Genomic DNA, 15,413 nt, shown 5'->3' on the forward strand with positions numbered 1-15,413 from the left:
CACGATTTATCGAATGTACTGGAGATTAATCGAGTTCCATGTATATCGATCCTTGAATGAGATCGTAAACTGTGTGCTATCGATATATTAATAGCATCCAGTTGATCGTTCGAATGTATGGATGTGTGTGTGTGAGCGTGCATATGTATGCATGTTTGAACGATTGTGTATACCTGTATAGAAAAGGTGGTGTGTGTTAGTTCCTTCTGAGCGAACATCTGCCGCCGGCTTGTAAAATGACCTTCCCCTGGAAGTATGTGCGTAAGCGATGTATTGAAGCCAAATTAAAGCGGAAAAGGAGTTCAACCACACAAAAGGCGCAACGTTCTCAGTGTCGAAAAATTGCGAAATAAATGAAATAAATACTCGAATTGTAATCTACGAACAAATATCAGTGCAGAAAAACACAATTAAGTCATTTAAATGTTGCTGCAAATATTCACAAGGCTATTTATTATTATTATCGCTGATCTGTATCAAAATGCGAACGGTGCGCATCATAGCCATGAGGAACACAAGGGTTCGGTGCGGCACCAGAACTGGCAGCGACTGGAAATGATGGACGCCAATGGCCTGTACTGGCTGCAGTGGGGCATCCAAGACAAGGATATTCACTTTAAGGTCACGGTGAACACGCGTGGCTTCATCGGCCTTGGATTCTCGCGCAAAGACGGTCGCATGTCCAGTGCGGACATGGTTCTGCTATGGGTCGACGATCACACGGGCAAACCCAACGCACTGGTGAGTGAAAACGATTTCTTTCAGTGTATGCTGGCTGGAATGTACAAAATTAAAATATTAACAACTTAAATATATACACACTTTCAAATTGAGAATTTACAAAAAATATCATATACAAAAATAGTAATATCAACTTGATCAAACTTTTGATCACTGTTGTTAAGTATAATATTAATTAATTAAATATAAAACATTACAAAAATGCATTTTTTTTTTTGTTTTTAGGATTGTCATGGTTCGGTGCTCCACCCCCATGAAGCACCAATCCAAGATGATACACAAAACTACCACGTGATCGATGGCTATCAAAATGGAACCCACACATTTGTCGAATTCAAGCGTCTAATTGAAACATGCGATCCCTACGATATGCCCTTAAGCGTATGTACAGTAAATCATGTCGAAATTGGTATTTAAATAATTGAATTTTGATGATATTCCAGGATGACACTGTTAAAGTGTTGTGGTCCTTTGGTAAAACAGATCCTATACATGGTAATTTAGAGGGACATGGAAGGAATCGCGGTGCCAAACCATTGCATTTACTTAATCCCGTGTTTCGCAAAGAAAGCATGCGCAACAAGCAGGAAACTCATCAATGGGACATTACAGTCAATAATGTGACGCTTGAGCCCACAATGGATACGCTCTATTGGTGTAAAATCTTAAGCTCCCCGAGACTGAATCACAAGCACCATATTATTGGCTATGAACCACTATTAACTCATGTTGCGTAAGTACAGAATCTAGTTTCATCAACAATCAATAATACATTTAGTTTTTTAGTAAATCCGATGAAACAGTTGTGCATCACATGACACTATTTGAATGCTCAACGAAATCATATCCGGGTGCCGATTCAGCCTCGTGGGACGTTTGGGTCAGGAGCACAGGGACTGTGTGCAACAGCAACTCGTTAACTCCCAGGGATTGGGATTCGTGTTCGAACCCAGTTGCTGTTTGGTCTGTGGGTGCCAGCGGACAGTTTCTGCCTGCACACGTCGGAATACCGATGGGTGGGCCAGCCGGAGTCAAGTATTATATGCTCGAAATACACTATGATAATCCAAATGCCTTAAAGGGTAAGCAAGCAAATCATTCCTCTTCGAATATTTAATGTATTTATTAAATTATAGCCGTTGATCATTCTGGATTCCGTATTCATTACACGCCTCAATTGCGGGCTAACGATGGCGGTATCATTATAAGTGGCGTTTCTATTTCCGATACCCAAATCATTCCGCCTGGTCAAAAGTTGTATCGAAATGTTGGCATTTGTGGACCATCTTGTTCAAACGTGGTATGAAATTTAAAACTCAATTCTATTAGTTTATTTGCATACCCTGTAACCATTCAAATAAGGTGAAGAGTGCTACAGTTATGAGATAGTTTGTAACAATCAAAAGAATGGTTATATATCCTTGATCCGTCTGAATGTGCAAGCCGATCTCAGAGACTATAAGTACTAGGGACATCAGATATGGAATATAAGCTCTCGTCTCCCAAAGTCAGATGCATTTTTTTATTTTATTCTACATTTTTATTTTGTTAGACAAAGCGTACTTTCATATTGAACAAATAAATAGCAAGCAAGTATTTAAAAAATGGTTTCAGGGTATCTACTAGTCGAACTGTCTCGACTAGAACATTCTTATCTGTTATTTAACAATCAATGAGTCTCTTTTTAGTTGTTTCCTGACAATGGAATTAAGATCATATCGGGAACGCTTCATACGCATCGCGCTGGTCGCAAAATGAGCCTGCGCCATGTTCGAGGTGGCAAGGAGTTGCAACGGATCATCGAGGATGATAACTATGATTATAAATATCAGCAGTTTCATCAGCTGGCCAATGAAACGATCGTTCTACCGGGAGACTACATTATCACAGACTGTGCCTACGATACACAGCATCGCAAAAGGGCCACATTTGGTGGTTACTCAACGAAGCAGGAGATGTGCTTGTCTTTCATCACATACTATCCGAAAATCGAACTAGCCGGCTGTTATAGCATGACGCCAGTGCGTGAATTCTTTGAGATGTTTGGCATCAATGAGTTCTACTCATTGAATATGACAGATGTGGAAAACCTATTTCTATACAATGGCAATCTGTTAGATTATATGCCCAACACTATTTATGGAAAAACAAAACCGAACCGAAGCAATTTGACCGCTGAAGATTTAGTCGTCGAAGAGTCTTTATTAAGTATGGCAACAATATTTAAGCATATAACTATCATTTCCTTTTAATTATTCAACTAATTTCTTATAGACAAACTTCTTATTTCGGATCCCGTGGAGTTCCATGATCGGACATTCCTCTCGCACATAAATCAGCTCCCTTGGTCAGAGCCCCTATTCACCAAGCGCGTGGAGCATGCCATGATAACTGGCAAGCATATGACTTTTTGTCGTGTTGCCAACGAATCTATTTCGATTGTGAGTCTCAGCTCTGATATGAAAAGTGTTGTAAATTGTAAAATATATTTTCTGTTTTATTTATAGCCCTCGGAGATTATTCGTTATCCCAATTTTACGACATTTGTGAAGCCACCCAGCAGTTGCACATATAATCTATTTATTGACAGCATTCAATTAACATCAAACGCTTCAAGAATCGTGGCTCACTTGTCATTAAGTTTGCTACTTGTTGGCATTTGTCTTAAGAAACAATACCAAATTTCCTAAAAAAAAAAAAAATCGGGGTTCTTGGTTGCTATACTCAGAGTCATTGTAAAAACAAGTAAAGTCCGAATGAGCACACATTAATTTTAGTTTTTAATCCAAAGACTTAGTTGCTTAAAATACAAATTTTTTGTAATAAATAGTATTTAAATTAAGTTATAGTAAGAAAACTTTACTAAAATTAATATTACATATAGTTTTGAATTTATTTTTTTAATTGAAATAAATAATAAAAACTTACAAAACTACATGAGTTTTAAAATAATAAAGGGTTTTACAATGTGAAATGGGTATTAAAATTAAATAAAAAAAATAATTAGAGATAATATATCCAAGTTGAATTGTTTTTTTTTTTCTTTTAATTATGATTTGGCCCATAGTTTTTCAAATTTTATGTTAAGAATCTGTAAAACAAAAAAAAGGCAAAGAACCATCAGTGTTGACAATTACAAAAATAACAGAGATCGACCCGGAGAAAGACAAGACAAGATGAACAAATTATGAAATGGATAGAAAAGAGATATTTTAATATGGAACTCTGTCTGATTAGGATGACAATGAATAGTATAAATATAAAAATATACAGTTTGTCATCCTCTGTGTCACATAATATTCTTTAAACTATAAAGTTTATTTTGAAATTTATACTTGTTTTGCAATATTTCTAGTAAGCATTATTGGGCTCGCTAAGTTAGTTGAAAAGCGGATAGATTTCCGGACAGTGGCTGCTTGCTAATTCTTTCTTCTAACCAAATTAAGAACGGAACAGATCTCCTCTGGTAAAGGATAAAACGATAACACTAAACTGACCGCTCGGCAGTGGATTTTTTTCTATCGATACTGAAGGTGATTTTTATGGTTTGCTATCGATATTTGACGATAGTTCATCACTTAAACTACCATCCACAGTAATTTTTTGCCTTCGTCGACAATTGGCTTAAATATTGCTCTTGTGAAACAAATTTGACATATTAATCTGCATATTTCATTTCAAGCTATTATTAATTATTTGTTATGGGTAAAATAAGCGGCTTTATCGATAAGGATACCTAAAAATCACCCAGTGACATGGATGTCGATGACTGTTTTTACGGTAAGTAATTATGTGCGTATGTGCGTTTGTATATGTGTATGTGTATGTGTATGCACTTTTGCATTCACAAATAAACCCTACGCATTAGTTACTCATGCTGGTTGCGGTGGTAAATGTACATGTATGTGTGTGTACCCCAGTTAAAAGTGAAAGAATTGCGTTTTTGGCCAGCAAGTTAAGTGCACACACATACAATGCACATATGTATGTGTGTGCATTCACTTGTTATTTATTTGTACTTTTTTTTTTGTTTCGGTGAATGTTGATGGTCAGCATTAAAATGCAGAATACAAATGAATTCTTCAAGTATGAATATTGCTAGTTATTTAAAACTTGGCCTTAATTTCGACACAAACTGTGTGCTTAAGACATTAACCGTTAATTGATCACAATTTCTGTTTGTATGCCAATGCATATTTTTATTTATATTATGGGGTGTAAACTGTGTTCCGGCTTTGCCCGGGCACAATGCTCCAATGTGCGATATAAAAATTTCCCTTACCACCGAAATAGACTAAAATTGAAAAGTAAAAGTTAAAAGTGAGCAAAACTTGCTTGTCGAGTTGGAATATTAAATAACACGTGGTTAATATTTATTCAGCCGAAAGTGTGTCTTAGGAAATTTAGCTGAAGGCCATATGTGATGATGATAAATATTTTTCACAATGTATAAAAGTCAGCAAGCTAAATAACATAAAATTGATTAAAAAGTGTAAAAGAGGCGATTTGTTCTTAATTTATTCGATTGTGTTGATACTCAAAAAAAAAGTCGGTTCAAAAATAATGCTGGTAACATAAATGTATATAATTATAATATATATAATTATCGATCATTTAAAAATTATTAATAGTTTTTTTTTAGTCCAAGTAAATTTGCTATCGTTAACAGAAATTAATCATTGATAACCCTCATTCTTTGTTGTATTTCCCGATTTTAATCAGTCAAAACAAAAACTATTTTGTTCTTCTTATAGACGAATTGTCGTCGTTTATGTCATCGCCCAATGACTATCGCATAAACCATCATGATTTTGACGAGATAATAAGCTCGACGGTGTCGCAGCTCGATTCATCATTGGACCTCAATTCGTTCTTACCGCAGGGTCGTGAAAGTTTACTGCAAGGTGACAATTTGTTCTCAGAGCTGTTTCAAACGGCGCCCGATAGTCAGCATAATGGCTTGGAGCTTAACTTTAACAATTTGGAGGCGGGTTCCACACAAAGCTGGAACACAGATGACACTTTCTTTCCCTCGTCGATGGCATCGATGGACGATTCGATGAATGTCTGCAGCGTCAATACAGAAATTGAGAAACTGACACGCGGCAATCTGTTTGAGCAGCATATGCACGATCGAGACACGCCCTCGCCCACGGAGAGTTGTGGCAGCTTCAGTGGCAGCTCGACAAGCGGTGTCCACAGCGACACCTCGGACGCCTGGCAAAATCGACAACGGGAACAGCTAAATGATACGGCACCATCTGATATGATGATGCTGCTTAGTGTTCCAAAGTTGCACCCGCCGCCGCCACTTGTTGAAAGCTTTAAGATTGAAAATGAAGACAGCAGCAGTATTCAAAATAAAAATGTATTTCAAATGCCCGAACTTTCACCATTAATTTCCACCTCAACTCTCAACGAACAGCAGCTTAAAGAGAAAACATCGATTAACTGGAATCCGGAAATAGTGCCTCAGTTAAAAGAGGTGCCGATTACATCACCAACAGCAGCAGCAACAACCACAACTGGAACCACAACACCATCTGCAACTGGAACCGTTTACATGCCCGTCAATGTGGATGCAAAGTTTGCACCAAAAGTGCAAAAGCCCGCTCGAGAAAAACTGCTAATTGATGCACCAGCGGAAAGCGCGGGCAAAACCAAAACCATTTTCCTATCATCGAATGACTACAAGGCTCTAATGCAGAAAATGAATTTGAATGGTGCAAAGGGGGGCGCCAAGATCAACGGCAGTGTTAAGACACAAATACCCAAAATCGTCATGAAGCAGGCAAATTGCAAGGCACAAGCCCAACAACAGAGCTATCAACAACAAAATGTGGTCCAAGCCAAAACGCAAAATCAGTCGAATTTGCTCAGAAATCATGCTCAGCATCAACCAATTCCACAGTCGACCATCAATCGTGAGAGCTCCTTGGAACCCGAGCAGAGCTCGCACTACATCCGCAAGAGCACGATCGATGAGAAGATGTACAAAAAGCAGCAGCGTATGATTAAAAATCGACAGTCGGCTTCGTTGTCGCGCAAAAAGAAAAAGGAATATGTCGTCTCCTTAGAGACGCGTCTAAATAATCTGCAGAAGGAGAACTATACGCTGAAGGGGGTAAGCGAAAGATAAAAAAAAACTACGATTTTTTGCTCAATTGAAAATAAACATCTTAAAATCACCTATTGTACTCCAAATACTGATAAATTAGTGCTCTAAGAAATCGATAAAAATCGATTGTTGTAAATTAAAATCTTATTACGAATGTCCTTCGAGGATTTGTACAAAAAAAGTAGCTGGTATTATATTGATAACAGAGTATTTCGCAGTCGTTTACGCCCGACTCAAAACGAATAATTCTTTTGGTATGCAAATCAAGTGATCTGACTTTTTTCTAATGCAAATGTCAAGATTAGAAAAAGAAATCAAATTGTTGACACCTGAATGTGTTATCTCCAAGACTCTTGAGCACATTGTGCGAGATGAAACTGCGCAATAGAATGCTCCAAAAATATTGTCTATGCTTGCAAATACAACTATTTAAATGTGGTCCATTTTTTTTTTTGTTATAAAGAAGACAAATATTTTTGAACTGTAAAAGAAGTCGACCCAATATTTATTTAATGTTCTTCTGTTATCTTGCCTTTATCTGTGAACTCGTTTCGTTGTCTTACAATAAACCAACACGCACACAAACCTATAAAAAAAAAATAATGTTTACGCTGTTAACCTATATTTTGAACTGGCTAATTGCAGGAAAATGTGACGTTGCGCAATCAGCTGGTTGCTCTGGCCAAGACGTGCAAGTGCCGCAAGGGCAGCGTCTGCGATTTTGTGCTGCACTCGCTGAACTCGAAGCCGGCAGAGCAGAATATTAAGATTGCCCCGAAGCCAAGCTCGAAGAGTTTCAAGCAGCACATGACTGCGGCGACCGTTAAGAAGAATGTGGCCGTTCTCTTTGCCATGGCATTCATGGTCACACTCAATGCCGGCAATTTCCAATCGTATCTGAGCAAGCACAGTCTTGAAGCCGACAGCAACACAGCCGCCTCCGTTTCCGACTCGAATGTGAAGGAAGCGATGTCGATGCCGATGCCAATTAGTCGTCGTCTGCTTTGGGTCGAGTCGGAGGAGGAGTACAACGAGAAGCTGAACCGAAACAGCAGCAGCAGCAGCCGTCAGGCGGCGGAGGAGCTGGTGATGCCACCATTGCATTTCCTAAGACCGAACAGTCGCAGCAGTAACAATGCCACACAGGGAGGCGGCGTTGATCCGCCACCTTTAACCTTTCCAGCGGCGGCAACAACAACAGGCAAATGCAATGATTCGAATGGCAACCAAACTGAATATTCGCGGCTAATGCTTCATCTGGAGAAGTTAATCAATGTGAGTGGCTACCACAATTTGAGCATGAGCACGAAATTTAATATGGAATCATCGGACAAAGGACATCGCTTTAAGTTTTCAACGGACTATTTGGAATTACCCGATATGGTTGAGGGACAAACTGGAGGCCTGGGCAAACGTAAGAAATTTATGGGCGGCTTATCGCACATTGGACACAAGCAACAGAAACTGGACACTGATAAGAACATTTTTGGCACTGGCGAACCGGATCTTTTCAAAGGCATCAAGCGACAGGATGACACATTCTATGTGCTCTCTTTCAATACGGACCACATTCTGCTATCGCCAGCGGCGCATAATAAAAATGTACGTCCGAAAATGTCGCTGCTACTGCCCACAGCTGATCCATCGAATAATGGCGATATCATGATGATGCAGGTGGACTGTGAGGTGTTCAATACCAAGGAACTGGAGCTCAAGTCCCACATGATACCGGCTAGGCTCCGCCCAAATGTAACCAAGTGGCAAATGAAGCCAAAGCACTCCATGTTAAACAGCAACAACAACAGCAACAAGACGCTGGGAAATATTAAATTGCAGGATAGAATGATGAAACCGGAGAAGCCTCGAGTACGCACCTATTTTATGGTTGGCCCCAAAAATCAGGCAGCAGCAGCCGTGTCGCAGGAGAAGCCACGCCTGGTGGAGTTCAACAAGAGCATGGTTAACAACAGCAAGCCACATGCCACAGATACCACAGATTATGATTCTCGTTTACATGGCTAATCCACACACCAATATCTATTCAATATATGATATGATATCTATATACCCTAGCTTAATTCCACCCATTTGAAATGTTTTATGTATTCGTTTATGTACAAGATTATTAAGCACTGTTATATAAAAGTCTGGGGACTAATTGTAAATGTTTTCGCTTAAGTAATTATGGTATACAAATATATATATATAGTTTAAGTCACTTTCAAATTGTAATCCATTTATTTGTTATTACTTCTGAATTGTTTCTGTTTTTTTTTTTATTTTTACTTCTAAGACCGGATTATCCATGACCAGCGAATGATGCTCAAAAAGATTCCGACTACGGCGTAAGATTTTACGTCTGAGCAGTAAATCAATCTTCAACAGTTTTTTAATGATGGAAGTAAAAGAATAATAGCTTAATGATTTAAAGAGAAGAACCAATCAGCTATTTTAAATTTATATATACCTCTACATATATTTATTGATTTGTAAAATGCAATCAAGTCAAATGGTTTGTGTTTTTTATTGCTTCCCCACCCTTTTAACAGTTTTAGAAAAAATAATACAATTCGCATAACAACATAGTATCCATAATTATTTTGTACATACAAAAGTGAATAATTTTCGTGACAATTAGAGTTAACAATAGAAAGTAAGCGATGTCTGGGCCAAAATTATATTTAAAGTGTGTGTTTTTAGTACGCATTATTTACTGAAACAATTTCATCAAAGTTTTGTATAATTACTAATGCAAGCACAAAGAGATATGATACACATTAGTGAAATTGTAGAAAAATCAAAAATAGAAATAGCACGCATTGGCCTTAGACTACGAAGCGGTGCACATGACTTGGATTGAAGGATGGACTGCGTACAATAGTTGTGACATTTCTGTGTTCGTTGCTTTCGGCATTATTTCTAGGACTCGTAATACCCGAAGTTCCCGGCACTACGATCCTCGCATTGAATAGAGATGGCTTATTTGGTCGCCGGTGTCCGCGTTTGCCCTGAAAATAAAGGAGAAATGATGATAAAAAATATATAAACAAATATAAATAAAAAAATAAAGATAAATATAAATATATGAATATAAATATGAATGAATATGCATAAAATGAATATAAATAGAAAATACCAATTTAAACCTAAATATTAATATATGAATATAAATATACACAAAAATACAAATATAAATAGAAAATACAAATATAACCATAAATATAAATATAAAAATAAATTGAAATACAAACATAAATATAAATATATGAATATAAATACACAAATATAAAAATAAATTAAACATAAATATAAATATACAAATAAATATAAACATAAAAATAAACAAACATAAATATTAAAATAAATTTAAATAAATATATGAACATAAATATAAATTATAATTATAAATACAGAAATAGGAAAATAAATACCTGTCGCGCTGTTTGATTACGTGATTCTGTGATCAAATTGTCGGGCACCTGAAAGAGACTCTCGCTTCTGGTGATTAGCACGTTTGTGAGGCGACAACATAATGCTGCCATTTTGACCTGCTCCTCGATGCTATTCTTGTCGATCGGATGGATATAGCGTGGGGGAAAGAACGAGGGTGCAATGATCGTGGACACATTATGCAAATTCATTTTGTTAATATCCTTCAGGTCGATAATCGAGTTGAGGAAGCGTAATATCGAGCGCAGAGTGTTGCGATTCTCGTGCGGCAGCATCTGACACAATATGGATAAGGCACGCATCTGATCCGTTGGCGGCAGTGTGTGACACTGATAAAAGAGCTGAATGAGCTCACTGGTCAGCAGTGGCTGGGGCAGTTCGCGCAGCCAACGCTTTAGCAGCGCACTCAGCTCGTGAACGCTGGCGCTGCTCAGCAATTGGGCGAATTTTTCGGGCTTTTGATAAAAACTTGATTCTAATTCGTTGTAAATTAATTCAGTCTACAATTGAAAAAAAATTGAATCGTTAATAAATACTAACTAAAACAGGATCAGATCTTTCGCTCAACCTTGTGTTTTTGTCCAGCTACACGCAGAATGCCCTCTTCTCGTGTGCCCCGCTTCGAGAGCTCCTCGAGCAGACCCTCCAGAAACTGGGGCACCAGCGTCGAGTCCATGCCGGACAGTTGCTGATCGCGGCGAATTAGCGCATTCAGCGACACCCCGAAGAGGCTGCCCTCCTCCTTGCGACGTCGCTTGAACGGTTTCCGTTTGTCCAACAGCACTTGATTGCGATCGAATATGGTGGCCAGTTCCAGCCAGAAGATCGGCTGCAAGCGCTTCAAATCTGTCTCATTTATGGTATTTATGTCGGAGTTGCTGTTGTTGTATTCCTGTTGTATTCCTAGAACGTTGCTGTCCACGGTGTCAATGCCGCCATCATCCTGACTAGAATTTTCTCGGCACATGCTCTCAAAGCTGATGCCGTCTCGCGACGAAGGCGAGGAGTTACCCATTTTCTGCTGCTGCTTCTGCTGATGCGGCGTCTCCAGGTTCATTTTGTGTAATATCTTTTCAGGGGACGATGCAAGCGTCGTTGAGATGCGAGCCGTATTTGGTAGGTACTCATCGCTGGAGTCACCCGATGACGTATTATTCTCACTCTGCGAATCCTGCATATTTTGGCCACAGACCCGGCCAATCGAACACGACGGATCCGAGCCGGATCGATTGCGCGGCGGCATGTGCAGTGTGCCAATCTTTGAGAAGCCAAGCAGCTCGATGCCCTCCGATGAGTACATGGGTATATCGCAACGCACCTGCGACCCACGAAATATATCCGTGGACGTCGCCGATTTGAGTGGAGCACTCGGCGTACGCCGTATCTTCTGCTTCAGGTGTTTGCTCAGCGTTGGATAGCCGCCGGCATTGTTATAGTTGGTCGCACTGTGATCCGTCGATATGCTCACGAAACTCGGACTGCAAAAATGAAGAGTATAAATTAGTCAATAAGGAGAACTCGCAGCAAACTTACATTGAGGGATTGCCCCAGACATCGTCACCGTGCACCGAATCCAGCGAGTCTGGCGTTGCGCTGCGGGATCGAGTGCCCGTGCTTGACTCCTGTTTGCACATTAAATGCACATTAATTAATAACAAAGAAGTCTCAATTACAGTTAGAGCTACATACATCAAAGTCGCGAAATACATCGCGTATGTCGGGTTTGCGTTTCGAGCGATTCTTGGTGCGTCCTCTCACAGTATGATTGAGTGCTCGAACCCTTTGCTTGATCGCCTCAGCGTGGGGCCTCGAGAGTGTCGCCAGAACTGGCTCCAGCACCGTGGAGCGCAGCTCAATGCCCTAGAAAATGACATCGATTATAATATTATTGATATTTAAGCCAACTCCAGCTACTTACCCGCTCGAAGGGCTTTGTCAATTCGGGATATCCAGCTGAAATTAACCATTCGGCTTCCATTTCGCCATCTGTATAACATAAGCATTTCGATATTAAAGTCAGTTAAGAAAGGATTACTTTCCATTTGTGTGCTTCATCTAATTTCTGCTCAGCGTGTATAAGAAAACTTTGAAATCTATGAAACTTGCTTTATTTCTAACTATCATTTCAGTTATTGTATTTATAATTCATTATTTAAGTATAAGCCAATCTATAACATAAAGAAGTCTTTTTATTTATGTACTTAACTTATTTTCTGGTCAACGAATAAAATATACAATTTGCCTATGTTTATTTATTTGTTTATCATTTCATTTTTTGTTATTTATAAGTACTTCTATAATTAAAAGCCTATCTACATCTATTGTTCTGAACAGAAAAGAAAACCTGATTCGCATTTAGCAAGCCATATTTGGCCACTGTGCACATTAGGTGTGGTATTAATTACAAATATGTCTGTCTTTATTGCCAGGCATAGTTGTACTTACGATAATTATTGGCATGGGTGTAGAATAGAAATAGAATGAAATAATCAAGACGCACCTTCATAATGGGTTTCCGGCTCGTTGCCGGGCAGATTCGTCTGCAAAAGGTATTCGTTGAGAAACTCGGTGTAGTCCTGATCGCAAGTGTTGTCCATCGAAGCGCTGCTGCTCATTTTGATATAGATTTATAGCTGTCTCTTGTATTTTGTGAAATATGGCATTCTTTTTTAATTTGATCACAAGGCACAGAAAGCACTGATAAGTCGCCTCTCACAAGAAGGAATACATTTGAAGTAGTTTCTTTTTAATTTGAGATGTTGTCAACTGAAATAAAAAATAAATGTATATTTTTTATAAATATGTTTGTGTTTTAATTGAATTACAGGGTATCGGGTACTTCTGGCACTGCTCTCCATAAAAGCACTCTCACTTTTTGCCATAGATGTGGGGATGAAAAAGTGCCTTACAAAATGGCACAGCTGATTTTCATATAAGCTAAGTGAACTAGAAACTTAATGTTATTTCGGATCCAGATCATTCGCACTTAATGCAATTGCATTATTAGCACACATACATGCAAGCACACAACTACTAACATACATTATTTAATATGCTGGTCCGTCCTTATACATGCATATGAATGTGTGTGTGTGTCGATAGCAAATAATTTATCGTATATATGAGGAAAAAATGTACGTGTGCGTGTGTGTGTGTATGACTCCTTATTTACAGTCACTCTTAATATACATATAAGTTTCTGTGATCACACATACAAATGCATGTATATATTTGTCATACGTAGTCACTTTTATTTAATTTGGATACAAATTCGAAATATATAACTAGGTTTTAATCTGCATAAGAATGTATGTATGTATGTATGCACACACCAAATACACGTGTATGTGTGCGTGTGTGTTAAATAGGTTTCTTAATACACATACATAGATATATATATACGCAGTGGAGAGAGAGTAAAGCATATGCATAGTATGTATTATGTATGCATGTTATGTATAAATATGTGTATGTTAACATTAACATTCGTAGATTATAACGCATTTATGTTTATTCTGCAGCGGACAAGTACACACCCACATACGCACATACATTTGTATTAGTATTGGTAAGCACAAGTATTTATTTAACAAACCAAAAAAAAAGGGAAATCAGCATACTTTTTTTTATTTAATGTTTAGCCTTCTTTAAGTTCCCTTAATAATACACTTATACAATTAATTTCTATGCACTTAGCGTTAATAAACACAATGTATTTTTTTATATGTATGTATGTGTGTGTTAAACTGAAACAATGGCAATTTAAATACATACACATGTGAATGCATTTGTGTGTGCACAATTTCTGCATATGTATGCGTATATTATAGATACGTACAGATGTATGTGTTAATGTAAACAAGTATGTATGTTATTACAATCCGTACGCACACGCACACAACGTCTCGAACCGAAAATTGAAAATGAACTGATACCAAGAACGACCAACTTCAACTTCACACACACACACATACACACACTCGCACGCACACACCCATCTATTCTTGTATGTATAACTGACTGTACATAACAGTAAGTGTGTGCATGTGAATGGAAATATTTGCGTATGTGTGTGTATGCCTGTTGACAAGATCAGGTTTGAGTTGAGCGTGAGCAACAGGTTTGCATGAATGTAAACACGATTTGAGCCCGACAAAATTGTCAAAACCAAAATGACGTATTAAGCTGCGAAGACACCTTTGGCATGGTCCAATGTGAAATGGAACAATAACTGAAAAGTAGTTATTTATTATTTTATTTTATTTATTTTTATTCAGTCAAAAAGAGGCATCAAATGCTTTCAAATCAGTTATTACATGAATAAAAACAAGGGAGTTATGGCATAACCTAATTATGCAAGTTAGTTCATGTATCTATAAGAAATGTGCACTTTTTTAAGCAAATCTTTTTATTTGCCCTTAAGGTATTATATTTATTTTAATACATACTTCAGTTGTTATCGATATGACGGATATTCGTAGTAATGTGAAATTTGAAATGTGAATTTATTTTTGGATTGCACAAGACATTCCTATTAGATTTTCGGTTAGATTATCCAACATTTAACACTGAAAATATTAAAAACATGTAATTAGGACGATTATTGATTACATTAAAAATATATAAAGGTAGGCTTTGGCTTATAATACAATAATTTTTTATTTAAATTAAACGTTTTCTTTATTTTTTATAATATAAGCGAATGAATGAATGATAATAAGTAATTAACATAGACAAATGTTTCTGGGAATATGGAAATGGGAAAGTAGTAGAAATCGAAAAATAATATCGTTGCAGTTGAGCAGTTGTAAAACTTATCGCTCGGGGCGCTCAATAAAATATCGTTAACGATGACTCACTTAGCTGACTAACATGAACCGATAGCGGTTGTTAATGAAGGGTAAATACGAGTTTGATCGAAAAATGAAGATAAGTGTTGGCCATATGGGCTTAGTAATAATGGAGTCGAAATGCTACTTGTATTTACATATATTTTGCTGTAATTATATACATTTAAGTAGTTATAAGAAAATAAAATATTATTAAAAAACTTTTTGACTTGGCAACATGATGCGAAGCTACAATAAGAACAATATGAGAGAAA

The 15,413-nt window shown here is 37.6% G+C and overlaps 3 protein-coding genes across 5 annotated transcripts; 2 read left to right on the plus strand and 1 right to left on the minus strand.

The window, feature by feature from the left end:
• The first annotated feature begins 92 nt into the window (after positions 1-92).
• LOC6560290 (MOXD1 homolog 1) lies at positions 93-3,535 on the plus strand. Its single transcript, XM_001987057.2, has 8 exons — positions 93-741; positions 967-1,122; positions 1,185-1,474; positions 1,528-1,823; positions 1,878-2,041; positions 2,430-2,949; positions 3,016-3,182; positions 3,249-3,535. Exons 1-8 carry the CDS (start codon positions 424-426, stop codon positions 3,429-3,431), a joined length of 2,094 nt encoding a protein of 697 aa, XP_001987093.1. The 5' UTR covers positions 93-423; the 3' UTR covers positions 3,432-3,535.
• A 771-nt stretch (positions 3,536-4,306) lies between these two features.
• Positions 4,307-9,581, plus strand: LOC6560291. The gene is made up of 3 exons (XM_001987058.3): positions 4,307-4,521; positions 5,496-6,865; positions 7,505-9,581. Exons 1-3 carry the CDS (start codon positions 4,497-4,499, stop codon positions 8,879-8,881), a joined length of 2,772 nt encoding a protein of 923 aa, XP_001987094.1. The 5' UTR covers positions 4,307-4,496; the 3' UTR covers positions 8,882-9,581.
• On the minus strand, positions 9,365-14,409 carry LOC6560876 (rho GTPase-activating protein conundrum). Of its 3 annotated transcripts, none has more exons than XM_032735384.1 (8): positions 14,148-14,409; positions 12,810-13,075; positions 12,228-12,295; positions 11,999-12,169; positions 11,843-11,931; positions 10,878-11,787; positions 10,291-10,809; positions 9,365-9,867 (listed from the first exon to the last, which is right to left on the minus strand). In XM_032735384.1, exons 2-8 carry the CDS (start codon positions 12,922-12,924, stop codon positions 9,685-9,687), a joined length of 2,055 nt encoding a protein of 684 aa, XP_032591275.1. In that variant the 5' UTR covers positions 12,925-13,075; positions 14,148-14,409; the 3' UTR covers positions 9,365-9,684. The 3 variants fall into 3 exon arrangements, with proteins under 3 accessions (XP_032591275.1, XP_032591277.1, XP_032591276.1); XM_032735386.2 differs by having other exon boundaries at positions 14,084-14,234; XM_032735385.2 differs by lacking the exon at positions 14,148-14,409 and adding an exon at positions 13,135-13,241.
• Positions 14,410-15,413: the final 1,004 nt, after the last annotated feature.

Source organism: Drosophila grimshawi, unplaced genomic scaffold (assembly GCF_018153295.1).
Source record: "Drosophila grimshawi isolate 15287-2541.00 unplaced genomic scaffold, ASM1815329v1 contig_1369, whole genome shotgun sequence".
Taxonomy (NCBI): Eukaryota; Metazoa; Arthropoda; class Insecta; order Diptera; family Drosophilidae; genus Drosophila; species Drosophila grimshawi.

Excerpts from the sequence above, each read along its gene's own strand:
- LOC6560290 (XM_001987057.2), top strand. The coding sequence starts at position 424 with ATGTTGCTGCAAATATTCACAAGGCTATTTATTATTATTATCGCTGAT. Across the intron at positions 1,123-1,184 it reads CCTACGATATGCCCTTAAGC|GATGACACTGTTAAAGTGTT; the intron begins GTATGTACAGTA and ends ATGATATTCCAG. Across the intron at positions 1,475-1,527 it reads CCACTATTAACTCATGTTGC|TAAATCCGATGAAACAGTTG; the intron begins GTAAGTACAGAA and ends TTAGTTTTTTAG.
- LOC6560291 (XM_001987058.3), top strand. The coding sequence starts at position 4,497 with ATGGATGTCGATGACTGTTTTTACG. Across the intron at positions 4,522-5,495 it reads TGTCGATGACTGTTTTTACG|ACGAATTGTCGTCGTTTATG; the intron begins GTAAGTAATTAT and ends TTCTTCTTATAG. Across the intron at positions 6,866-7,504 it reads AGAACTATACGCTGAAGGGG|GAAAATGTGACGTTGCGCAA; the intron begins GTAAGCGAAAGA and ends GGCTAATTGCAG.
- LOC6560876 (XM_032735384.1), bottom strand. The coding sequence starts at position 12,924 with ATGAGCAGCAGCGCTTCGATGGACAACACTTGCGATCAGGACTACACC. Across the intron at positions 11,932-11,998 it reads ATGTATTTCGCGACTTTGAT|GAGTCAAGCACGGGCACTCG; the intron begins GTATGTAGCTCT and ends ATGTGCAAACAG. Across the intron at positions 11,788-11,842 it reads GTCTGGGGCAATCCCTCAAT|TCCGAGTTTCGTGAGCATAT; the intron begins GTAAGTTTGCTG and ends TCATTTTTGCAG.